Source organism: Talaromyces rugulosus, chromosome I (assembly GCF_013368755.1).
Source record: "Talaromyces rugulosus chromosome I, complete sequence".
NCBI classification, from domain to species: domain Eukaryota; kingdom Fungi; phylum Ascomycota; class Eurotiomycetes; order Eurotiales; family Trichocomaceae; genus Talaromyces; species Talaromyces rugulosus.
The window spans coordinates 2,011,353-2,036,031 of record NC_049561.1 but is presented as its reverse complement, the minus strand read 5'-3'; the positions used below and the strand labels follow the sequence as shown (position 1 = coordinate 2,036,031).

The window sequence follows — 24,679 nt, the reverse complement described above, 5'->3', positions numbered from 1 at the left end:
GCGCCTCTTGTTGCACCTGCGCCTCGTGTATGAAATGCCGGCCAAAAACTGCGCCAGACCTCTTATAGTGGCAATCCATTGGTAATAGCGTCGGTAGGAGTGAAGACGCGCTCGTAAATGTAGCACAGCAATGAAGGCATGGTTGTTTAGTTCTTTCTGTTCTATCAAACACTGCGAGCCGTCGTTATGCTAGGGTTCGCGATTCTCATATTGGCAGTGACAGCAAAAATATCTGCGAGAGATACGTCATGCGCAAACATTTCGTCTTCATACCAGTCATGGGTCGCTCAAGGAGGCACTGGCACCTTTGCGGGCATTGCGGGAAGTACAGCATATGACTGTTTACAATCAATGCCTTTCCATCCACCATTAGCCTTGCAGTTTTTAGAGGAATATGGAAAGTATCTCCAATTTCACTCAACCATTAACGTATTAAAACGTAAGTTGGCGTATAATAGCTTCTAGTAAGGGTATATAGGCTAAATAGTTTCAACTTCCAGATGCTCCGAGTAGCTATCTCTCGCCACGTATTAATCTTCTTGATCAGATTCAGAATATTAAGAAAAAAGTTAAAAAAGGGGTTTATACATCCCAGTTTGACTTCGACTGGGATTTAAGTAGATCAATCTCTAAGGCTAACGATGGTCACCTTGCATTATCGCTCTGTTCCCAGCGCATTATGCACTTTGAGCATGAATTACCTCTCGTCTCTATCTCTGAAGATGGATTAGAGCTTCCAAACATCTATACTTTTCGTAAGTATTGTTGTCTGTATAAAATTGTGCGCTTTATATTGACAATCGGCAAAGATGATGCTAAGCTGAAGCTGGATGGTTTCACTCAAATTTCACCAGTTATAGACATCAACGAAGTCGACGCTCCATACTTTTTAGAGGCCAGTTATGCCATCAGGCTTGGATACCAAGATCCAGATGCTCGGTTGGTGTTTTCTCGAGTGTTGAAACCAGGAACATACTAACACCATAGTAGATATAATCATTTGTTTGTGTCTCCCTCAGCAAACTTCTCCGGCAAATACTCCGGTGGAACATGGACATCCTTACTAGGTTTATGGCCCGGGGCTTCGCATCGTCTTCGATTTGCTAATGGAACATCACTTAATATTGAGACTACGGCGTCTTGGCCAAGTTCAAACGGTCCCATGAACTTCTCTGATGGAGACTCGCTATTCAAAGCTGCATGTTTACCACCTCTACACACGGTTCCCGCCTTTGGATCTTTTGAAGGTACCTACGGCATCTCTTCACAGTTTGAGGCTCCCCCAAGTGGCACTTCAGAGTATCCAGAACCGATCATTCGCGAGCAACATGATAGTGTCCGTGGTTATTATTTGGATAATACCAGCTGTGAAGATATTGCAGTCCTTCAGGTACCCAACTTTCGTGTTGGCCAAAAGGCTGCCGACTTCGCCGCAGTCGTGGCTCAGTTTGTGACACAAGCTGCAGCAGACGGTAAGAAGAGGCTCATACTGGACATGTCAAGTAATCTTGGCGGAAATGTTGCAACAGGGTTCAATCTTTTTCGGGTTTTATTCCCGAACAAGCCGATTTATTCAGCAACTAGATTCCGCGCGACAGAACTCATCGACTTCATGGGCCGGATTTTCTCAGAGACATACAAGACAGAAAATGCCTCGCTGGATCTCCCATTTGTCGGGCCACTTGCGGTACACGTTAATGGGACGGGCAAGATTGGCTCTTGGAAGGACGTTTACGGTCCACACGAACTCCTTAGTGATCAAATGTCTAGTTTATACGGCGTCTTTGATTTGAATATCGGCTCTACCGCCAATGATCCCATCAATGGCTACGGCGGTATTACATTGTTTCCAGAGAAGCAACTGTTTAGTGCAGAAAACATTATCTTGGTAAGGAGGCCGGTTCCAGAACAACACCTTTATGACCAAGCCCTGGCTCATTTGTCTTGACAGCTGACGGACGGCAAATGTGCATCTACGTGCTCCATTGTAGCCAATCTTCTCAAAGCACAAGGCGTGAGAAGTATCGTCTTTGGGGGAAGGCCTCGTTACGGGCCGATGCAGACCGTTGGAGGTGTTAGGGGAGCCCAATACTGGGATTTGGAGACCATCAGTGAGTACGTTGAGCGGGCGCGTGATATAGCCCTCACAGCTCTGGCATCGGGTTCTCCAATCCTCTCATCTACGGAAATACAAATGTTTGAGGAACTTGCGCCTCTTCCACCGGAGAAATTTCCACTCCGCCTTGATACATACGAGCAAAGCGGCATCAATATCCGTAACGCCTATGAACCAGGAGATGACTCGACGCCGCTCCAGTTTTTGTATGATCCGGCTGACTGTCGTCTATTTTTCACGGCTGAGAATTATATCGACCCTGCGACAACATGGATTGCAGCCGCAAATGCCATGTTTCTAAACGGTTCTTGTCTGGAGGAAGCATCGCTAGGCGCGCCTGAAGGATTGAACATAACCGCGACAAAGACAAAATGAAACCAAATCAATTTTTATTTGTCACATTCCATAATTTGGGAAAAAAGATAATAATCGTGGAGGCCATTAGGCGCCGATGCAACAGCATGCGCCAATGCAAGTTGGCGCCAATCTGCAGAAACCCGGCGCCTTTCCTAGGCGCAGAAAAGCGCCAATTTTCCTATGAAGCAATATTCTGGGCGAATTCTTTGAGAGCCTAATCAAGAAAATAGAAAGCGCCTCCAGTGATAATGTATACAGCAAAGCACTAAATAGTAACAACATAAACGGCAGTTTATCGTAGTGACTAGGGCTAAACCATGAAATTACTATCGCCGCGATCCGAGCCAAAATATGCCGTTCTCCAAAGTCCAGATTCCGAAAACCAAAGCAAAGACTTTGATGAAAGCCATATCAAAGATCCTGAAAGCCAAAGTAACAGCGTCGATGAACACACAAGGTCAGCAATGTGTTGAAGAGCTAGAGTCTTTCTTCCCTCCTCATCCAACCATTTTCAAACGCTTCTCCTAACAGATTATTTTAGCACCTGGGCTCGTTTGCAATCTTCAAACTTTCCGTACTATTTATATGCATCTGCGATAATAATATTTTGCGTGATTTTTTTCGTGGTATTCGCCGAGCTCGCACAGCGCGCTGCTGGGAAGACCGTTTGTACCCAGCCGCGCGTTCGTCGAGAATGGAGAGCTCTCAGTCCGAAAGAACAGCATGAGTTTATCGATGCAATACAATGTATAAGTAAAACCCCATCTTTTTGGGAGTCAAACAGCACGATTTATGACGATATTGCGGCACTGCATTCAGGAATCGGGTCTTGGTGTAAGTTCTTGTTGGGAACATTAAAGCGTCCGTCAGCTGAATACAGTACAGGCCATCGATCAGCATGTTTCTTGCCGTGGCACAGACACATATTATCGGTTATTGAGACCATATTACATCGCCGCTGTGGCTATCGGGGACTCATGCCGTACGTATCCATTAGCTACTCGATATTAATACAAAGCTGTAGCGTAAACTAACCGATGCTAGATACTGGGACTGGTCTCTCGATTGGATGGATCTCACCAACTCATCTATATGGGATAGCACAACTGGCTTCGGTGGTGACGGAGACCCGAATGGTCCAGAGACTGTTGGCGAAGGTCGCTGTGTAACCGACGGGCCATTCTCGGGTCTACGACCAGCTAGATATAACCACACACATGTTGTACATTGCTTGTCAAGAGGCTTTCGAGACGGCGATATCAAAGGTCGTCTTTCTGGGAAGAAATTTAGTCCTGAGAATCTTGGAGAGATCCTACGACAGGAAAACTACTCAGACTTTTTATTAAGGGTTGAGAGGGATCTGCATAATACACTCCACACTTCTATCAACGGAGATTTCAAGGCTATGACCGCTGCAAATGGTGAGTACCGCCTTTTTGATTCTTATTTTCTTTACAATATTAACATCTCAAGATCCCCTGTTCTTTTTACACCACGTAAACTTGGATCGGATGTGGTGGAGATGGCAGCAAGAAAATCCCCGAGAGAGATTATTCGAATACTCCGGACAACACATGTTCAACTCAACAGGTCCAGCAAGCTTCAATGATGTGCTTATGTACGGTGGGTTTACAAAGGATATTGCTGTTCGTGAGGCTATGAGTACAGAGAGAGGGCTACTTTGCTATAGGTACTAGAGGAAGACAAACAGGGCAACATTCCGAGTGTTCCAAATATCTGTACATATTTATCACTAACGGTTCAAGCTGAGTGTATTTGATAATTGCATGTAGATATATTAATTTGTAAAGGAGTGCAACATACATAGCTGCGAACGACAGGCTGTCCAGCAGCGCCCGCTTAGGGTTATTTTTTAGGGTTAGGGTTCGCCATCGTGAAACATTCCGGTTCAGATTCTCAGGCCTTAACATTAGATGTCTCAATTTCAAATGTTTGTTTGTAGTGTTTGCATTAAACTGCTCCTATAATTGCAACGTAATATTAATATGACCATAAGTGCTATGACCCCGGTCATCTGTCAGCTGCACATGTGATCCATCAGCTAGTACGTGGTATCTTTGCCTGTTTCATGCAGCAGGAGTAATCTCACTAATGCATAACCCCCGCATATTATAATGTCTAGCTACCCAACTGTTTCAAATTTCTGGAACTAAAAAGCGAGAGAAAAAGGGTTAAAAAAAAAACGGTTTTCCTTCAAACCACTCAGATAGAGTTTCCGCGCTGCGGGCGTCCAAATTAGGCAAAAATGGCGCAAGATGAGGACAACCACGAACCGCTTGACCTCAGGCATAGCATTGATTCTATCGGAAATGAGCAAAGTCCTTTAATTAGAAGCGATTCAGATGACTACGATAACGCCCATAGTTCTCGTTGGAAATCGTCGGCGCTTCGTCCGCTCGGCATGATGATTACCTGCTTCCTACTTAATATCCTCATGGAGTTTGGCCTTTATCTTATCACAATCCCACTTAGCCAGGTACTGGAGGAGATCATTTGTCGCGGCACTATTCTGCCTGACATTCCTACTGCCAATGATCCACGATGCAAGGACAAGACCGTCCAGTCGGAACTATCGCTTATTCGTGGGTGGCAAGCCACGTTCGATATTATACCAGGATTACTCACTGCTCTACCGTATGGCCTTATGGCAGATAAGTATGGGCGAGAGTTTGTTCTTGGATTGTCAGTGTTGGGCGGCGCGCTGACCAGTACCTTTAATGTCCTTGTTTGTGCGTCACATCAATATTTTGTCTTGTTGTTTCAGGATTTTATCTATAGCTAACCTAAAACTCTAGGCTTACTACCAAATTTCTTCTCTCCCCGTATGATATGGTTTTCGTCTGCTTTTGGCTTTATTGGGGGTGGTGCGCCTGTCTTTAATGCCATAACCTTTGCGATTTTAAGCAGTGTTGTAAGCGAAAAACAAAGGTACACCTGAGAAGTTTTAACAAGAAGAGAAATTTTAATAATGGCACAATAGCTGACCTCCGTAGGTCGATTATATTCTTTTATATTACTGCTACACTTATTGGAAGCCAATTACTTGCTAGTCCTTTGGTGTACCTCCTCATAAACATCAACACTTGGCTCCCCATGTTCTGTGGTCTGGGATGTCTTTGGCTAGCAACCGTCCTGGCTATCGTTCTCCCCAGGACTTTTGCTGAGAAGCAACGCCAGCAGCATTCCGATACAACATTACCCAATAAAATCGAGTCACCAATGACGGCTCGCGAGCAGCTCATGGCCATAGGCACCGCAACCATGTGGTTTGCGCGAGGCAATATTTTGGTTACGATACTGCTTCTTACATTCCTGGTCACGACTTTGGGTCGTTTGGCACAAGACATTCTACTTCAGTATATTACAAAGCGATACGGGTGGTCATGGGCCCAGGCAACCATTCCTTATATTATATTGATATTGTGAATCATCAGTGCTGACTGTTTACTGTAGGCCGGTCTTTTACTATCTTTTCAAGCATTTTCCACTCTTATGCTCCTTACGGTCATCCTTCCAGTTGCTAGCCAAACCCTTGCTCGCAAAACATCATTATCAACGCAGAGTCGAAACTTGTGGCTGGCACGTATTAGCGTATTCATGTCCACTTTTGGTTCTTTTACGATCGGGCTATCTGAAACACAAGGTTTAATGTATGTTGGCTTAGGGTTCTTTGCGCTAGGCTATGGATACCCGCCTTTAATTCGCAGTTTACTGGCCTCTATTATCGACAAGCGTCATTTCAATATGATGTATACTACAATCAGTGTCTTTGAGACAATGGGGTCCATAGTAGCCGGGCCTTTGCTTGCTGCCTCGTTTCGAGCGGGCTTGGAGTGGGGGAGTGCTTGGATTGGGCTGCCTTTTCTAGTTGCTGGGTGCTTGTTTGGATCTGCAACCATTGCTGTTAGCGCCATGAATCGGTCTAGTCTAGAGCGCAGAGCAACTGGTACCTAGCCATATAAGTCTTTAGAGTATTATATGTTATTCCTGATCAGCGGGATCACTTACATTACATTACATGGAGCAATTTCCCGTCTCAGTTATGATATTTGGGTGTCACAGGTTCTAATCCTAACAAAGGCACGGTCTCTTAGTGCCCTAGCTGTTGACCATTGCAGGGGATTATTGGAACTCCGATAAGGTAAACTCAAACAGACGGGGTTGAAGGAGAAGATGACGATCACCTGTACGGTACTTCGTGCTCTGCAACACAAATAAATTAGACAGAAGGGAGGGGGTTGGGTTAAATTATTGTTTCACTTGTCGTGTACGTGTACATGTAAATTTGGGGTCACTCGTGTCTGATATGTACCTTGAATCATATAATATTAATTTCTTTTACAGTCAACGTGCATTTATGCGGCCACCCTTTCACCTCATCACTAGCAACGCTGTATAAATCAATACTTCATAGATGGTTACACCCCCAAAAACCGTACAATACAAGGCAAGATTTGAATATATTTTATCAACTTGTTTATTATGCTTTAGTGTAATAGATACACAATTTATGAGCTCGGCCGAGGTCGGCTGAGCACAGCTGCACGCCTTAGCGTCACACTTGGTCCAATGTTATACAAGCGCCCACCAGGGCCACCACTGACAGCTTATGACACCTGCACCTGCAGCTGCAGCTTCAATCAATATCCTTCGGGGCAACTCGGACTCTGTTGCTACCCAGCTGCACACGACAAAAGGTGAGGCAGCTTGGGCAGCAGCATTGATAAAGGACATAAGGCGGAGGATATCCGCAGAATCTCGGACAAACACCATGTGTAGGTATTAACCAAGGTGAGTCCCCGACAAAAGACTACTATTACACGTGTAGGTGAAGAGCTCAGGAATGCTGAGACTGTCAGTGACATGTGGCCGGGCCGATGTTTCTCTCGACGGAGACCTGCTGCGTCCTTCCTCACACCGCCGTGTCTGCCTTGTCACAAACCAAACTCTCTTTTTTTGCTTATCTACCACGATGGGCACCAGCATGAATGCCATCATCCGCGAGTACAAGTGCTACACTAGGTCCAGACCCATCGAGACACCGCAGCCATAAGCCACCGAAGCACGCAGGCACAAACAAAGAAGCGAATCCGCCTGGCGAGGCTATGGCCCCCCGCTTGCAAAACAGCCCAGTGCCCGTTGTTGTGCCCTGCAGATCCAAGGCCTCGAATCGGAGCTCAGCCATCCCCGCCTCATTTTTTTGTTTTTCCTGCTCTATAGCGAGGAGTGGGCAGGCGCAGCAGTCTTTTACCCGGGCTTGTGATGCGCATCAGGTCGCAGCAGTGCGATGCGGTGCGGGGCTCGGAGACATTGAGTACGAAGCCAAAGTCGCTCAAGGCGAAGCAGAAAAACAAAAACAAAAAACATAGCACAAACGTGTATTAGGCAAACAAACTCTACGCTTGCCCCATCGCCACAAAAAAAAAAAAAAAACTTTCGACAGTGGACGGCGGAGGCAACCAATGCACGGCCGCCGTACGCTGAGACACGCTGCAGCATTCCGTGCAGTCCGCTGGCCAAAAAACGATGCTGCCAATCGTGTCTCGGTTTCCTGCTGACGTGAATGGGTCGACAGGACACAGAGAGAGGAAGACGGGATTCAGTGGATACAGTGGGCACAGTGTGCTATCGGGGCGTAGATAAATTGGATACTTCTGTCTGGGCCCAGACGTCCAGGTTTTCAATGTATTCACCCAAACCCTTGCCATTCGAGAGTGGATTCTGCTGCTGCCCGGTCACGTTTCTGCCTATAAAGCTAGCATAGGTAGGCTCCCTCCTTCGCGGCCTGATCATACAGCAAACAGCAAAGCGGCACAGTGTTCTAATCATTTGAGAACCAATCAACAAACTACAAACATGCCCAAAAGGCCGAAACTATCCAACTCGGCCGGCTCGATGAGTCACATTGTTCCTAGTTCTCTGACCCCAGGGGCTGAGAACTGGTGGTCTCCTAGGCCTTTCATGAGAGAAGAGCACCGCCTCGTCTACTCGCCCAACCCGGAGCAAGGTAATGAGGACGGCCTGCTTTTTACTTAAACCACTTTTTCGCTTATCAAATTACCCAGACTATATCCACGCACAGGGTACATCCCCCCGGTGCGATTTTGACCACTCGGACCATATACTCGATCAACCTGATCTGTATCTCTTTGATGACCACGAGCGAGCAGCTCTTCAGATGGAAGGCTGGTCTCCGTCATGGAACCCTCAATGCCCCGGATATCCATACTGGCTACAGTCTCAGGTTCCGGGCCCGTCTCAAGTACCCCAACAGCCCGAGGACTTACCTATTCACTGGCCTGCCCATGTCATAGGCAGCCAGAAACCAATTTCAGATCAGTTGGTCAGACAGCAACATGTATATTATACGAACCCCGCTACGCCGGCCGAACATTCTGGATCTGAGCATAGAGGCGGAACTGTACCTGGGACGAACCTTTCTAAAGACGGCGGCATCAATTCCCGGGAAGTTCGCGAAGTCGGGGCATGTCTTCGATGCTGGGCGATGAAGGGCAGGGTAAGGCCAATCCTCGTACTGGCATTATAAAAGATGTGCTAAACTGGTCAAGTGCTCTAGAGATGATCCATGCAATCCGTGCACCACTAACAACAATGGTCGCAAGTGGATGGGCTGCTTTCGCTCTTTCTCTCAGGCGGGAGACTCGATAATACCATGTGAGTATCGTCCAATGTATCTATGACTTTTGAAAACGCTGACACGGGCTATTTTTGAGCAGCTATGCTTGCGAACCGCTTAAGCTTGGCGTCGTATGAAAACTGGATGATGATGCATACAAGCCCGGATATCCAAGGAACATTTTCCCTGCCGCTGAGCTTTGGGTTTGGAAAGGTTTTCCATGGATTTCTCGGATGCGAATTTACTCCATTGACGGATGAATCAATGCATTCGTATTCAGTTCGGAAAGGAAAAGCTCAATGTGTTCCTGGGCTTCCAATCTTTGCCACGTATAAAGGTAGTGGGGTCCCTCGTTCGCTAAAGCGTTGGCTTAAAGAGACTCTCAGAGACGGAGTCAGTATGAGCCAGTGGCGACGAGCCTGTTTTCGGGGAGAACAGGACATATGGATACGGAGGCTGTTGAAGACAGCCTGGGAATATTCTTATACGTGCTGGACTGAAGAGAATCAAAACAGTCAATGTCACCAAATTAACGAAATGCTCTCCCACGCATGGAGCATGACCCTATTGGCAACCATTCTCTCTTTCCAGATAACCGTGCCGGCGGAGGATCTGGGCGGCGTCGTCAACATGTTGCGGCCTCCTCGACCTGAATGTACCACCAACTCGTCACGACAAATAAACAAGGGAGTCAAATGTGTGCTTTTTGAAATATACCAGAAAATACAGAAGAAGGTCATCTCCCAGGTGGATGACATTGTCAAGAACAGCAAGACGATGAATGACCGCGAGTGGGGAAATATGTACTGTGTGTCGATCCTGCTTATTGTCATCATCAGCCAGGCCCAGCTATCTCTCCAAGCCAACTACGTGCTGGCCGAACGAGAACAACGGGGCGAGCAGGAAGAAACAAAGAGGCAGCTAGAAGAGTTAGAGGCTGCCTTTAGAACTATCGCTCACTCGTTTGCCTTTGCATTTCGAGAAAAGGAAAAGGAAAGACAGAGTCGTCCTTCCGACGCTGGCCACGACCCGATTACGAGCCGCCTGCTTGAGATTCTTGGCCATATCCAAGGCCAGTACAGAGATGGTATGCCACACAACCCCTGACTATTTGCTATTGACGTGATAGGTTGGACTAACTAGTCGTAGAGATACAAAGGTACCGCAAGGAGAAACTCACCATGAACACACACAGGTGGTTCAGCACGGCCAACAGACTGCGGTTTTTTTCGTATTACTTTCATGCGCTACCGAAATCAGCATGATTATTATGCCAAGATCTAAAGAAACCGACAGCTATGTCAAGATTCTACAGCACCCAAAATAGGAACACGGAACTATGATTTAGAATGAAATTTATTTTCTTTAAGAAAAATATTATTTTCTATAATGTCCGTCATAAGAATAGTCCTGCTGTTCGATAAACGGCAAACAGCAGGGTGGAGTAGACGCAGTCCTGCTAAAAACTGTTGGGTTTTGCTCTGCCACCGAACGAACGATAAATAAGTTTTGACCTCTATGGTGTGGGATACCAAAGACGTGGAACTGGTGGCTTCTTGTTTTTCTCTTTGCTACTTGGGGCATGGATGAACTGGATCTCGCATCATTATCGAGAGTTGTTCTTCCAGCAGTTGATACTACTGTTTGTCGACTGGGTTGTTGAAGATGATTAAGAAGAGAAGAGAAAAAACAGCGGAGGGAAAAAAAAAAAGAAAAACAAAAGTAGAAAAGCCTAGCCGAGGGTCACGTGCCCTGGCGTCTTCACCGCCCGGCAGAAAACACATACAAAACCGGCCGATTTTTTCCCGTTTTTCCTTTCCAAGAAATACACACATTTTATTTACCTACGAACGCATAATCAACCTCCAATTCCCTGTTCCATGAAACAAATTTTATGGAACATCATGGGATGGCAGGTCATATTGGCGAACCAGAGTGACAAACTCAGGGGCAACTGTTTCTCTTGCCGAGATCGGATTTTTCTTCACCGTGGTTAGGCGAGTCCTCCAATTGCTCCGACATCTTTTTAACTTCTTCAGCTTTGATAGCAGTAGTAGTAGTATATAGTTATAGCCATTGGCAGAATTATAGTTGGTTGTTCAGTAAGAAATTGCCGGTTCACTTCACAGTAGTAAATTCGCAGTGCATGATCCCACAGGCCAGGCTGAAGCCTTAAACCCGGATAATCCCTCCTGAAGAGCACAGTTGAATCTGTACTAGATCACAAGCAAATCGCCAGAATCAGGTTTCCCCTGAGTCCCTGACCGGCGTCGCAGTGGACTTGTGGAGGCACCGGGGGGCGGTTTGGCGTGCACAAGCATCAAAGTCGCGCATGCCACTCCAATCGCCCGCGGCCGGTGGAGTCTCCTGCCATCTTCTTTCTACACAACTGTTATTATTACCGAGTGCTCCGTTGAGATAACACCATTATTATCGGCAGGGTAATACTACTACCATTCGTCTCGATCGCTGCCCGCCGACGGCATTGCGTTACACTCCCCCAGAATGCTGCTGCTAGTCTGAATTCCCCTCACGCACACTTCCGATCACCACACGACTTGCCCCCGTCCGTGTCGAGTCCTCACTCCGTCTCTCAACAACAACAATCACGCGCAAGTCTCCTCTCCTGCATCCATCGCAGCATGACTTCGGTGATCAACAAGCGCCAGCAGGCGCGCAACGAGAGGGCCCTGCAGGAGCTCATCCGCTCCGTGCCCGGAAACGATCGATGTGCCGATTGCCAGACGAGAAACCCAGGTACGTTGTCGTTTTTACCTTTCGTGCTACAATTGCTAATGTCTTGCTTCATTCAGGATGGGCCAGCTGGAACGTAAGTCGCAATTCCCTCAAGACCAGACAAGACGACAAACGGACGGACTGACTGAGAATTAGCTGGGCGCTTTCCTCTGTATGCGGTGCGGGTCGCTGCATCGGAAGATGGGCACGCATATCTCAAAGGTCAAATCCTTGAGTATGGACAGCTGGACGAGCGACCAAGTCGAGGTACGTTGTGCTTTTTCCGATGCTAAATGTCATCCCCCTCTAAATGCTCACGCGCGCAGAATATGAGACGAAGGGGTAACGATGCTGTCAACAAAGAATACAACCCCAAAGGCATCAAGCCCGCCATACCCATCGACGCCGACGAAGCCGATTCGGTAATGGAGCGATTTATCCGGCAAAAGTACGAACACCGCATCCTAGAAGACGGGAAACCGAAGCCTCCGAGCAGAGACGATTCTGGCTATCATACGCAGAGGTCGTTTGACGAGTCTATGCCACATTCTTCGCCTCCAATTCCTCCCAAGAGCGGCCGGAAGTTTGGCTTTGGACTACGATCTGTGTCGTCGACGAGTCGATTGCCGCAGATCTCCTCCGATCGAGCAACGACGCCATCTTCTCCTTCATCTGCTACGTATGCTCCCTCGTCCCCCTCGGTGTCGATAAACAAACAATCCCGCGTCTTTGGTATCAATCTCGGAGAGGCGAATGTGGCGTCTGTGGAAATGAAGCTGAAGATGCTGAGAGATATGGGCTTTCCCAATGACAGACGCAATGCCTCTGTATTGAAGGGCCACTTTGGCGACCTAGAGCGTGCTGTTGAGTCTCTGACTCGTCTGGGCGAAGGAGGCCAGGGTGTGTCTTCACAGCCAGGGGCCAGTGAAAGTCTGTCGAACCCGGACCTAGCGCCGCCGCCCATTTCAAAGTCTGCTGCCAATGATCCTTGGAGTATCAACACAACGGTCTCCGCTTCGGCTGGTGCGCAGGTGAATTCTTCAGCTCCAGCTACCAAGTCTTATAACCCCTTCGATGCTCCTCAACCTACGCCGCAACAGGCGCCTGCTACGGGTCTTGAAAACTCCTTCCAGAACCTGCAGGTCTCGCAACCGCTTTTTCCCCATACTACCGGTGGCTATCCTAGCCGACAGATGACGGACCCCACAGCTCTTCCCTCGCTACAGACTTCGCAATCCTACACAAACTCTCCACAGTCGATAAACCACAACCCGTTCTTCATGTCAGCGCCTGCGTCGGCCCAATCTACTGGAAATCCGTACTTTAGTCAGTCCGCACAGTCTACGCCGATCCAACCTACTCAAAGCTTGTCGCCTGGAAACCCGTTCTTTGGGTCAATTTCCGCGCAGTCGACCGGTGCGCAGCAGAACCAATCTCAGTCGTTGCAGGGGTATCCTCCCCCTCGACACGCCAATACCATGCCTTTGTACTCTTCGGCGCAGATGTTTGCACCGCAGCAGCAGCAGCAGCAACAACAACAACAACAACAACAACACCCACAATACTTGCAATCCTCTCAGACATCGTACAACCCCTTCAATAACCCCAACACGTCACCCTTCAACGTTCAACAGCAGCAACAGCAGCAGCAATTTCAAACATCATACAATCCATATCAAAACCAGCAGATGGCGATGCAGACAGCCAGAATGGACAAGAACAGTATCATGTCTCTCTACAATCTCGCGCCATCGGGACCAGCGACGATGTCGACGATCCCCGAACAGTCCCAACCACAGCAACCACCGCCGCAACAGCAACAGCAACAGCAACAACAAGCAACCAATAATCCCTACCAAACCACCAGCCCTGCGCCCTCACTCTTGACCGCATCAGGATCAACACCTCAGACAATGCAATCGCAGTCTCCATTCAACATATCCACCCCGCAACGCAGCGCCACAATGCCCGAGTTCGTCTCCCCGAGACCTTCGGATCCCATAAACAACAACCCCTTTTTCAACACTGCTCAGCCGCAACAGCAGCAACAACAACAACAACAACAACAACAACAACAACAAAGCTTAAACCCATTTCCAACAGCAGCCCCCATGGCAGCACCGGCCCAATCTGCCGGTTTAGGAATTGGCCTAGGCCAGACAGCAGTGCCTCCCCCTCCGCCTACGAAAATGAACTTTATGCCAATGTCCCATATGAGTAAAGGAAGTGTAGATATTAACGGGTTACAAAACGGCCGTCACAGTCCTGATGCATTTGCCAGTTTGAGTGCAAGATATGCGTGATTGTTTGATTTTTGTTTTAGCTTTATTTTCTGGTTTCTTTTGTTCTTTTTCTTCTTCTTCTTCTTCTTCTTCTTCTTCTTCGCTTGCTTATAGATTTGGAACTTGGCATTGGCACTGGTTTTGGACATATGAAGGTTAAGATGGAATTTTTGTACATATGTATGGTATGACAACTGGATCTGGTTATTGCATAGTCGACGCGACGGCCTGGGTTGACTTTATTAGTTAGATGGGAGTTACGAACCCTGAATCACCTGAGCATTGATTGCACTCACTTTTCTTTTTTGGTAACATTGAAATGACGAATATCACTATTTTTGTTCATTAGATAGCAAAAAAACTGCCGGATCAATACAATCTATTAGAACGTTGTAATAATATATACAAGATGTAATTCCCGAGAGAGAGAAAGAAAGGTCTTTTAACTCCACAAATCGCGCTCAAATTCCGGCATCCTGGGATACCCCGAGTTTTTCTTTTTATTCCACGGCCATGAGAACGAAAACGGAAACCATGAAGATGCCCTGTTTCCGGGAATGTAGGTTTGGAGGAATTTCGGTACGTACGAGTATTCCTTCTTGGTCGTCGGCCATGGCGGCCATTGAGTCAGCCACGAGGGGAAAAATGTCTGCTTCTTGGCTGTAAATGGCCAGGGAAGCTTTTTGAACAGGTTGAATGGCGATGAGCGGTACCAAGCCGATGAAGAGGAAAGCTTGCGCATGCGCAGAAAGCTAAAGATATCCCATGGGCTCGACCTGGTATTTTTCTTGGCGGCTTCCTTTTGGAACCCAGAGACAATGCGCTCAAACTGCTTCTCACGGTGTTGCACGTGTTTTTGCTGCTGGGTCTGGCGCCAGGTGTGCTGCTCGTTTGGGTCCAGACACCATACTACAATGTCACCTTTGCGGCGCGAGTCGTCGTGCCAGGCGGTGTTCCATGTGCGCCAGCATTCTGAGTAGGAACTGCTGCGGAGCGTTGTTCGGATTGTTGGCTCGAGTTGCGCGAAAAAGACTAGATAGTCGGGCCATTCGTGCGTGTATTCCTTCCGACTTTGCTGATGGTGGTGTTGGGCTTGGGGAGGCGGAGGCGGGCCCAGATATTGATATGACGGACGGCGAGGAATGTGCCACAGACCACCCGCCATGTGCGTTTGCAGGAAATTCGTTGGGTTTTCGTAGAACTGGTCGGCTTCGTCTAGATATACCTTCTTTTGCGTCTCGTTCAATCCGAGCGGTGGCTCGCATGACAAGGCCCATGCGTCGATGGAGGGAAAGACGAGATGAGACCGCCACGGCGTGCTGTGGCAGGGCATGAGGAAGCCGACTGACATATTATGTGTCGTCGCATCATGCGTAGGCTGGCTCAGTCCATACGACGGAGTCGGCGCGTGGAGGGCGCCATGACCAGTGTTGTGGTCAACGTGTCGTTCCCTCAAATAAGAAAGGACGCTGTTCGGCCCAGATGCGTGGATAAAGGTGGTATAGTACGCAATAACAACATTCACGAGGATGAGAAAAATTAACGTGAGCCTGCGGGGGAGATAATAGCTCGACGAAGACGAAATAGCAGGGTAGAAAAAGGACACAAGCGGCTCTGCCGACAAAATGTGTAGAGCAGGTAGCAAAGGGTATATAAACCTGACTTCCTTGTGGGCTATCACTGAAAGCACGGCCGGCATGAAAAGGCAAACGGAAGCCAATTGGAATCGGATCAAAGCGCTGCGACTCGGAGATGTTGCGCGCAAAGATCTATATATACCGAGCAAGCCAAACGGAAGGGCGGTTATCAGGAGCAAAGGGAAGCCCTGAGAAAGGTAGTAATGCCAGTCATTGTGGCCATAGAATATGGCAATCGATTGGGCGACGTTGACCCAAAGAAACTGGAAAAAGGGAAAAGCCCAGGCGCCGTAGTAGACGCGGTCGATCAGAACCGATAAACCAAGAACCGCTGACCTACAGACATGAGCATCTAGGAGTTTTTATGCGTGGTTGAACTTACCCGCACAGGATAGCCTCTCTAACAAGGACCAAGGAAACAGCTTTAGGGCTCTTGTACATGGCAAAACCGGACAGACATGCCCACACTAGGATATTCGTAGGTCGTAGCACACACGCCAATGCTGCTAGCAAAAGGCACTTTCGAAGGCTGGGCAGTGCAACCGTTAGAAACATGATCGTCAAAATGTCGCCGTTCAGTCCGGGCCATCGGTACCTTGAAAGTCTGCTAGCACTCTCAAGACTAGTGTTTGTATTCTGAAGCTCGCCTTTATTTTCTGCCTCTGTTTTGTCGTCCTCTGTGGTGTCAAGAAACCAGTCCCATGGCCACATGTATAGTGCGACTACTGTCAACGTAGTCTCCACGCAATTTGAGAACGTCCGTGTTGAGCAGAACCACTGCCACGGACTCAAGGTAGTCAACGCGAGCTATACGTAAGCGATTAGCAAATATGCAGATAATTGCACCAAGACAAGCATACCGTAGCCCATGCGCCATAGCTATCGCTTCCATACACCTTTCCGGCTAGCTTCCACGTGTAGTAGTCTCCCGTGGCAGCAAGGACAGCTTGGGCCGCTTTGGGTGCCGCAATCAGAGAATCGGCGGCGGTCAAGGGTGATAGATGCGCAACATCTGCGAGTAATCCGGCGAGGTAATATATTGTCGTGAAGAAGAGAGGGTGAATGGAGGACCGCAGCTCGTGTTTCCATTCCTGTGACATGGACGGTTAGCTTCGACTCGACCACACGAGACGCCAGAGCAGCCACCGACTCACCCAGGTAATCCAAGCACCGCTGTCCTTGCCAAAAGCCACCTGCCAGGCGGGTTCCAGCGACTGGAAGAATTCATCGGGTTGGAAGAAGGTGCGCACGCAGAGCGCGTTGAGGACGCGAAATGCCACGAGGAACAGCAGGACGTTTTGCGGCGTGGTTTGAGCTGCGGAGCGGCGCTTCGGGCGGAAGACGGATCCGGACAGAGCGCTGCTCGTGTCACTTGATGCGAGCGACAGCTCTGATGATGCCAGCGACATGGTGGACGTCCAGCTGCATGCCGAGGCCAAAGCGGGAGTTGGCGATGATGGAAAGAAAGATGATCGTCCAGAAGGAAGGCTGGCGGCGGCAATCCGCGGCGGGTGGTCCGTCCGCGACTGTATTATGAGGGTTAACGATGCGCCTAGAAGGGATCAATAGTAATAATATAGATTTGCATGTAGTGATTGATGTATCTATTTCAGCAAAAGGAAGACAATGTAGACTGGTGGCCATGTTACCATCTAAACAACAAGCCATGACATCATGCCCGTCCACTACTTTCACCTACACACTTTAAGCGCAGATAGTTACCAGCTAAAGTCGGCTACAAGAATAATACATAAGATCATTAATAATAATAACAAGCACTGGGTGCACGTCACATGACGCGGCCAATGGGCGGGCGGGGGAAAGCGCTGACCGGCGCATAGCACCGGGCCGGCCGCCGCATACACCTGCACTTAGAGGTCTAGTCCCAGCGTCATGATGCACCAGCCCACTTGTCGAACACCTTTTTCTCTTCTCGCTTCCATTGTTCTTCTTGTTCCCTCCTCATTATCCTCTGCTCCACGACGCTACATGCCACCCTCACAGTATCTTTAAAGACTCGCTTCTCTGTGACGTACCCCGCCCTTGAGAAACAACTCGCTCAAGAATATCTCCAAACACTCCCCCACGGTCAGATAACAGACAGACAAGATGGCCCCCAGCGCAATTGAGGCCCAGAACGCCAATCCCTCCAAGATCAACCCATCCAACTACCATGCCTCGTCCAGCGATGCCGCCATTGCCGCCGAGCACGATCATGCTGCTCACAACTATCACCCGCTGCCGGTAGTCTTTGCGCGTGCGTTGGGCACGTCGGTATGGGATCCGGAGGGCCGTCACTACCTGGATTTCCTCTCTGCCTATTCCGCCGTGAACCAGGGGCACTGTCACCCCGAATTGGTCAAGGTCCTGGTCGACCAGGCCTCGCGCTTGACACTGAGCTCGCGCGCCTTTTACAATGACGTGTTCCCCAAGTTCGCCGAGTTCGTCACCAAGTTCTTTGGCTTTGACATGGTGCTGCCCATGAACACTGGTGCTGAGGCCGTTGAGACCGGCATCAAGATTGCCAGAAAGTGGGGGTACAAGGTCAAGGGTATCCCGGAGAACCAGGCCCTCGTGCTCAGTGTCGAAAACAACTTCCACGGCCGCACGGTATGTCCAAATATCAGAGCTGTATTAGTGACGATAGACTGACCCGTTGAAATTAGTTTGCTGCCATCTCGCTTTCCTCCGACCCCGAGTCCCGAGACAACTACGGCCCATACCTGCCCAACATCGGACACACGATCCCTGGCACCGACAAGCCAATTGTCTACAACGACAAAGCTTCGCTGCGTGAGGCCTTTGAGAAGGCCGGTCCCAACCTGGCCGCCTTCCTAGTCGAACCTATCCAGGGTGAGGCTGGTATTGTCGTGCCGGACGATGAATATCTGCAAGAAGCCCGGGCTTTGTGCGACAAGCACAACGTCCTGCTCATTTGCGACGAGATTCAAACCGGCATTGCCCGTACTGGCAAGCTGCTGTGTCACGAATGGAGTGGCATCAAGCCCGACTTGGTCCTGCTTGGCAAGGCCATCTCTGGAGGAATGTACCCCGTATCCTGTGTGCTCGGCCAGAGGGACGTCATGCTCACGGTGGAGCCCGGTACTCATGGCTCGACCTACGGAGGCAACCCTCTCGGATCGGCGATTGCGATTCGAGCCCTGGAGATCATTCGCGACGAGAACATGGTAGATCGCGCCGAACGCCTCGGTCAGATCTTCCGCCAGGGACTCGAGGCAATCAAGAGCCCCGTCATCAAGACGATCCGCGGAAAGGGGTTGTTGAATGCCATCGTGATTGACGAAAGCAAGACAAACGGACACACGGCCTGGGATCTGTGCATGTTGATGAAGACCAAGGGTTTGCTTGTAAGTACTTCGCTTCCGGTTGATTCTCATCGGGCTAACCACTATCTTGTCTAGGCCAAACCCACTCATCAGAATATCATCCGCCTGGCTCCTCCTCTGGTGATTACCGAAGAGGAGATCCAATCAGCACTGAGCATCATCGCGAAGGCGGTCGAAGAGATCCCCTCGCTTTCTGGAGAGGCAGAAGACGCCGTTGTTCCTCCCCCAGAGAAGAAGGTCAAGATTGGTGTGGACAACTAGACCCGTCACCGAACGCGGTGAACCTGCATTGCATGGCTTGTAGCTCCAGTCCAAGCCGGCATGTTCGAGTCTTACCTTTCTGTCACCAGTGGTTGTGAGACCACGGTCAAGGTAAGCGCAGACGGAGCGGAAATCAATCCCCTGGCGTGGCCGGGGGCGACGGATTAAATAGCAGCGGCTATGGGCAACGCTCCCCACCCAGGCTGAAGTCTTGCACCTTTCTCAGATGTCTGATTTGGTGTTGGGTCGCTACCCTGGCGGCCTAATTGGCTATATTGGGGGGCAACACAACCCGTAGGATGGCGACAATGCCGCCGTGGCTCGCTATTAAATCGCCGGACGAAAAGTGAATTTGCATTGATTGCGTGAAATTTGAGAACGAACTGCAGCTTTTTGCTGTCGTTATGATTATAAATGCTGCAGTCGTCGAGATCGAGTTATAGTTTTAGTCTTTAGGAAATACATGACTGTATTACTACTAGTATATTAATATTACCCCACACTGCATACTACTACTGGTCTGGATCCGTCGACTGCCTATTCCGGCCTAGCGCCCAACATACGAATGCAGGGTCGGAATTCAACTTAAATCCGACTGCCGCGAAGGGATTATTATTTGCGATCCAAAAAAAAAAAAAAAGATAACACTGGACGTCGCATGAGCTAACTTCTAATTGTTTAGCGAGGTTCATTATTTCCAATGACTCGGCGCAAATAACGCCGTTGCATTCTTTCCTTCACTCTCCATCGTCGTCGCAATGAATTCTGTCTCTCGCCCTTGATTGTAAATGATTTCACGCTCGTACGGAAAAAAACCGCTCGGCACTGACTTCCCATTCGGGCCTGATACACCGCAATGCCCCCCGCCGAGGAGCAAACAGCAGCTGGCGACGAGAAGATTATTGCTGCTTCCAAGCTCGATGCTCATGCTGGCACCGGTTCTGTCTCGGCGGATTCAGAGGAGCAGGATGGTACCTCGACGAAACAAGAAGAAAAGGGCAAGCAGCTCAAGCCAAAGTGGTATCGGAGGCTGAATCCTATACGTCTGCAGAAGATCCCTCCGGTTCCTAGCGAACGTGGTGTTTCGCCCGAATATGGCGCCAATTTCTTCAGTTTGCTGTCCTTTCAATGGATGGCACCGCTAATGCACGTGAGTACTCAATTGCTTGTATCTATCGCCTTTGCGTTTCTAACATGTATGTTCAAGGCCGGCTATCTGCGACCACTGCAACATGAGGATATCTGGACAGTGAACCCGAACCGAGCAGTCGTTCCTCTCAAGGACAAGCTCAACAAGTCGTTCGAGGCCCGTCTGCAAAAGGGCGGCAAGTACCCGCTCCTATGGGCCCTCTACGACACATTCAAATTCGAGTTCTGGGTCGGCGGCGTCTGCCAGTTTTTCAGCTCTCTGCTCATGGTCTTCTCCCCGTATATGACGCGGTACTTGATCGCATACGCGACTGCCGCCTACGAGGCCAAGGCCACCCATCAGCCAGAACCAAGTGTTAGTAGTGGCATTGGATATGCCATAGGAATCACTTGCATGCAAATCGTGCAGAGCTTGTGCACCAATCAATTCATCTATCGGGGCTTTATGGTCGGAGGACAAATGAGGGCGGTGCTAATCAACATGCTCTTTGACAAGACATTGAAGATATCCAGTCGCGCAAGGGCTGGTGGTATTGCGATAGAAGGTGCTCAATCCCAGGAAAACAAAGGCACAGCAAAAGCTTCTAAAGCTCCCAAGGGTGGAGTTGATAGCAATCAAGGATGGAGCAATGGGCGCATTATTACCCTGATGAGTGTTGATGTCGATCGAATTAATACCGCCTCGGGCATGTTTCACATGATTTGGACCTCGCCCATTGCAATTATCCTTACTTTGATCCTGCTGTGTATCAATATCGGATACAGTGCGCTGGCCGGCTTTGCGCTGTTGGTGATTGGCGTGCCTGCCGTGACCATGATTGTCAAAAGTCTCTTCAAGAGGAGAGTGGCGATCAATAAGCTTACCGACCAGCGAGTATCGCTCACCCAGGAAATCCTACAGTCCGTTCGCTTTGTCAAATTCTTCGGATGGGAAGGTAGCTTCTTGGAAAGACTCAAGGATATCCGGAAGCGGGAAATCGTCGCTCTCCAGGTCCTCTTAGCAATTCGCAATGCTGTCCTATGTGTTTCCATGTCTATACCGACCTTTGCCTCTGTGCTTTCCTTCATCACATACTCGCTTTCCCAGCATGTTCTCACCCCGGCTCCTATTTTCTCCTCCTTGGCTCTTTTCAATTCGCTTCGTATGCCTTTGAATTTGCTGCCCCAGGTCCTCGGACAGGTCACCGATGCTTGGACTGCGCTTATGCGGATACAAGAGTTCCTCCTTGCAGAAGAGATCAAGGACGAAATACGATGGGATGAAAAAATGAGCGACGCTATCAAATTGGAGAATGCCACCTTTACATGGGAACGCAATACGGCTAACGAGAAAGACCCCAAGAAACCCAAAGCCAAAGCCAAAAGAGCAAAGCAGGAAAACGAATCATCGGCCGATACGCCAGATACCGATTCCGTGCCTTTCCAGGTCAAGGATTTGAGCTTTTCGATAAAGCGGAATGAATTGGTTGCTGTGATCGGCACTGTGGGATCTGGCAAAACTTCGTTACTCGCTGCCTTGGCGGGAGACATGCGCTTGACCGATGGCAATATTGACCTTGGGGCTTCCAGGGCTTACTGTCCTCAGTATGCGTGGATCCAAAATGCCACTGTTAAGAACAACATTTTATTCGGGAAAGATTTTGATGAAAAATGGTATAACAAAGTTGTCGACGCTTGCGCACTACGCCCCGATTTCGACGTCTTTCCAGCTGCAGATAACACTGAGATTGGTGAACGAGGAATTACTGTCTCTGGTGGACAGAAACAACGTCTGAATATCGCGCGCGCCATCTATTTTGATGCCGATATCATTCTCATGGACGATCCGTTGTCAGCAGTCGATGCCCACGTTGGCCGTCACATCATGGAACAAGCTATTTGCGGTCTGCTCAAGGACAAGTGCCGTATTCTTGCCACTCATCAACTTCACGTGCTGAACCGCTGTGATCGAATCATCCTGATGGATGATGGACACGTTTCGGCGGTGGACACATTCGACAACCTCATGCGCGACAACCAGCTTTTCCAGAGATTGATGTCAACCACTACTCAAGAAAGCGAACACCAAGACAAGAAGAAATCCGCAGTCGAGGGCGATGAAGAGGTAGAGGATGAGAGCGACACCCCTAAAAAGGCCAAGCCCGGCAAACAGGTGGCTTTGATGCAGCAAGAGGAACGGGCTACCAGTTCAGTCAGCTGGGGCGTATGGAAGGCTTACATTCAATCGACCGGAAGCATTTTCTATGTTATCGTCGTTGTGCTAATGATCCTACTTGTTAATGCTAGTAACATCGTGACAAGTTTGTGGCTGTCATACTGGACATCAGAAAAGTACCCATTCAGCACGGGTGAATATATTGCAGGATATGCTTCCCTCGCCGCTAGTCAATCAATTTTCGTCTTTATATACTCGACAATCCTCACCAATGCGGGAACAAATGCCAGTAAAACCATGCTGCAGCGGGCAATGAGTCGGGTTTTGCGGGCACCGATGTCCTTTTTCGACACGACACCCCTTGGGCGAGTCACCAATCGGTTTTCCAAGGATATTCAAACGATGGACAATGATTTGTGCGATGCCATGCGTATATACGCTCTCACAATCACGCTGATCGTATCGATTATTGTTCTGATTATCGTATACTTTCACTATGTAAGTTATCCATCCTGTATTCTGCAAAAGAAAAAAAAACTTGACTAACATGTTTCCTATCTAGTTTGCCGTTGCATTTGGCCCTTTGCTCATTTTATTTCTCCTCGCCTCTGGCTATTACCGCGCATCCGCCCGCGACATGAAGCGGTTTGAAGCTGTGTTACGATCTCACGTTTTCTCTCGCTTCAGCGAGGCTATCATGGGTATCGCCAGCATCCGGGCCTACGGGTTGCAGGATCATTTCGGGCGCACCATTAGCGAGGCAATCGATGAAATGGACAGCGCGTTTTTCCTCACTTATGCTAACCAACGTTGGCTGAGCGTTCGTCTTGACTGTGTTGGATATGTTATGGTGTTTGTGACTGGCATTTTAGTGGTGACATCGCGCTTCGACGTTTCTCCCAGCATCTCCGGTCTGGTCCTGTCGTATATCTTGGCCATTGTACAGATGTTGCAATTCACCATCCGCCAGCTTGCCGAGGTTGAGAATAACATGAATGCGACCGAACGTGTGCATTACTATGGAACTCAGCTCGAGGAGGAAGCGCCGGTGCATCTGGGTGACGTTCCGCCCACTTGGCCAGAACATGGGAGGATAACTTTCTCCAACGTGCATATGCGCTACCGGGCGGGTCTTCCGCTGGTCCTCCGAGGTTTGGACATGGATGTTCGTGGTGGTGAACGCATTGGTATAGTCGGGCGTACCGGCGCCGGAAAGTCCAGCATCATGTCGGCCCTGTTCCGCATAACCGAACTATCAGAGGGCAGTATTACCATTGATGGGCACGACATAGGGAAAATCGGTCTTCAGGATCTCCGCTCGCGGCTGGCGATTATCCCACAGGATCCAACGTTATTCAAAGGCACTGTGCGTAGCAATTTGGATCCTTTCAACGAGCATAGCGATCTGGAGCTGTGGGATGCTTTGAGACAAGCCCATCTAGTTGGGGAGCAGCCCAAGGGCGAGAACGAGTCTGGCACAGCAGCAGAGGAGGCAACAGCAGAAAAGTCGACACAGAATCAAGGAAGCCGGGTCCAACTCGACAGCACGGTAGAAGAAGAAGGCCTAAATTTCTCACTCGGACAGCGCCAGTTAATGGCACTGGCACGCGCACTGGTACGCAATTCGCAAATCATCGTGTGCGATGAGGCCACCTCGTCAGTCGACTTTGAGACCGATCGCAAGATCCAGCGCACCATGGCGACCGGGTTCAAGGGTAAGACACTGCTGTGCATTGCGCACCGGCTGCGCACCATCATCACGTATGACCGCATCTGTGTGATGGATCAGGGTCGAATTTCAGAGTTGGATACGCCGTTGAGTCTGTGGGAAAAGGGGGGTATTTTTCGAAGCATGTGCGACCGCAGTGGTATCCAGCGGGAGGATTTTTTCAGTGTTGATGATGAGGCTTAGATTTGCAGTACATGGGATTGTATATACTAGTATAATATCTGCAGAACGAATTGGATGACTGCCTTGACA

At 49.2% G+C, this 24,679-nt stretch overlaps 8 protein-coding genes across 8 annotated transcripts; 7 read left to right on the top strand and 1 right to left on the bottom strand.

Annotated features, from left to right (window-relative positions):
• Positions 1 to 186: 186 nt before the first annotated feature.
• TRUGW13939_00682 (uncharacterized protein) lies at positions 187 to 2,491 on the top strand (the record flags this gene model as incomplete). The annotated part of the gene is made up of 5 exons (XM_035483889.1): positions 187 to 439; positions 501 to 755; positions 810 to 939; positions 991 to 1,888; positions 1,952 to 2,491. The coding sequence occupies 5 exons, from the start codon at positions 187 to 189 to the stop codon at positions 2,489 to 2,491; spliced, it is 2,076 nt and encodes a 691-aa protein (XP_035339782.1).
• Positions 2,492 to 2,824: 333 nt separating this feature from the next.
• Positions 2,825 to 4,170, top strand: TRUGW13939_00681 (uncharacterized protein; the record flags this gene model as incomplete). The annotated part of the gene is made up of 5 exons (XM_035483888.1): positions 2,825 to 2,930; positions 3,005 to 3,307; positions 3,359 to 3,455; positions 3,518 to 3,894; positions 3,947 to 4,170. 5 exons carry the CDS (start codon positions 2,825 to 2,827, stop codon positions 4,168 to 4,170), a joined length of 1,107 nt encoding a protein of 368 aa, XP_035339781.1.
• Positions 4,171 to 4,739: 569 nt separating this feature from the next.
• TRUGW13939_00680 (uncharacterized protein) lies at positions 4,740 to 5,920 on the top strand (the record flags this gene model as incomplete). Its single annotated transcript, XM_035483887.1, has 3 exons — positions 4,740 to 5,223; positions 5,290 to 5,422; positions 5,488 to 5,920. 3 exons carry the CDS (start codon positions 4,740 to 4,742, stop codon positions 5,918 to 5,920), a joined length of 1,050 nt encoding a protein of 349 aa, XP_035339780.1.
• A 2,430-nt stretch (positions 5,921 to 8,350) lies between these two features.
• TRUGW13939_00679 (uncharacterized protein) lies at positions 8,351 to 10,396 on the top strand (the record flags this gene model as incomplete). The annotated part of the gene is made up of 5 exons (XM_035483886.1): positions 8,351 to 8,501; positions 8,560 to 9,011; positions 9,064 to 9,169; positions 9,232 to 10,218; positions 10,281 to 10,396. 5 exons carry the CDS (start codon positions 8,351 to 8,353, stop codon positions 10,394 to 10,396), a joined length of 1,812 nt encoding a protein of 603 aa, XP_035339779.1.
• A 1,377-nt stretch (positions 10,397 to 11,773) lies between these two features.
• On the top strand, positions 11,774 to 14,170 carry TRUGW13939_00678 (uncharacterized protein; the record flags this gene model as incomplete). The annotated part of the gene is made up of 4 exons (XM_035483885.1): positions 11,774 to 11,888; positions 11,945 to 11,961; positions 12,024 to 12,134; positions 12,194 to 14,170. 4 exons carry the CDS (start codon positions 11,774 to 11,776, stop codon positions 14,168 to 14,170), a joined length of 2,220 nt encoding a protein of 739 aa, XP_035339778.1.
• A 421-nt stretch (positions 14,171 to 14,591) lies between these two features.
• TRUGW13939_00677 (uncharacterized protein) lies at positions 14,592 to 17,195 on the bottom strand (the record flags this gene model as incomplete). Its single annotated transcript, XM_035483884.1, has 4 exons — positions 14,592 to 16,122; positions 16,169 to 16,593; positions 16,647 to 16,877; positions 16,941 to 17,195. The coding sequence occupies 4 exons, from the start codon at positions 17,193 to 17,195 to the stop codon at positions 14,592 to 14,594; spliced, it is 2,442 nt and encodes an 813-aa protein (XP_035339777.1).
• A 700-nt stretch (positions 17,196 to 17,895) lies between these two features.
• On the top strand, positions 17,896 to 19,394 carry TRUGW13939_00676 (uncharacterized protein; the record flags this gene model as incomplete). Its single annotated transcript, XM_035483883.1, has 3 exons — positions 17,896 to 18,396; positions 18,453 to 19,154; positions 19,209 to 19,394. The coding sequence occupies 3 exons, from the start codon at positions 17,896 to 17,898 to the stop codon at positions 19,392 to 19,394; spliced, it is 1,389 nt and encodes a 462-aa protein (XP_035339776.1).
• An 856-nt stretch (positions 19,395 to 20,250) lies between these two features.
• TRUGW13939_00675 (uncharacterized protein) lies at positions 20,251 to 24,610 on the top strand (the record flags this gene model as incomplete). The annotated part of the gene is made up of 3 exons (XM_035483882.1): positions 20,251 to 20,544; positions 20,602 to 23,196; positions 23,261 to 24,610. The coding sequence occupies 3 exons, from the start codon at positions 20,251 to 20,253 to the stop codon at positions 24,608 to 24,610; spliced, it is 4,239 nt and encodes a 1,412-aa protein (XP_035339775.1).
• Between the last annotated feature and the right edge of the window lie 69 nt (positions 24,611 to 24,679).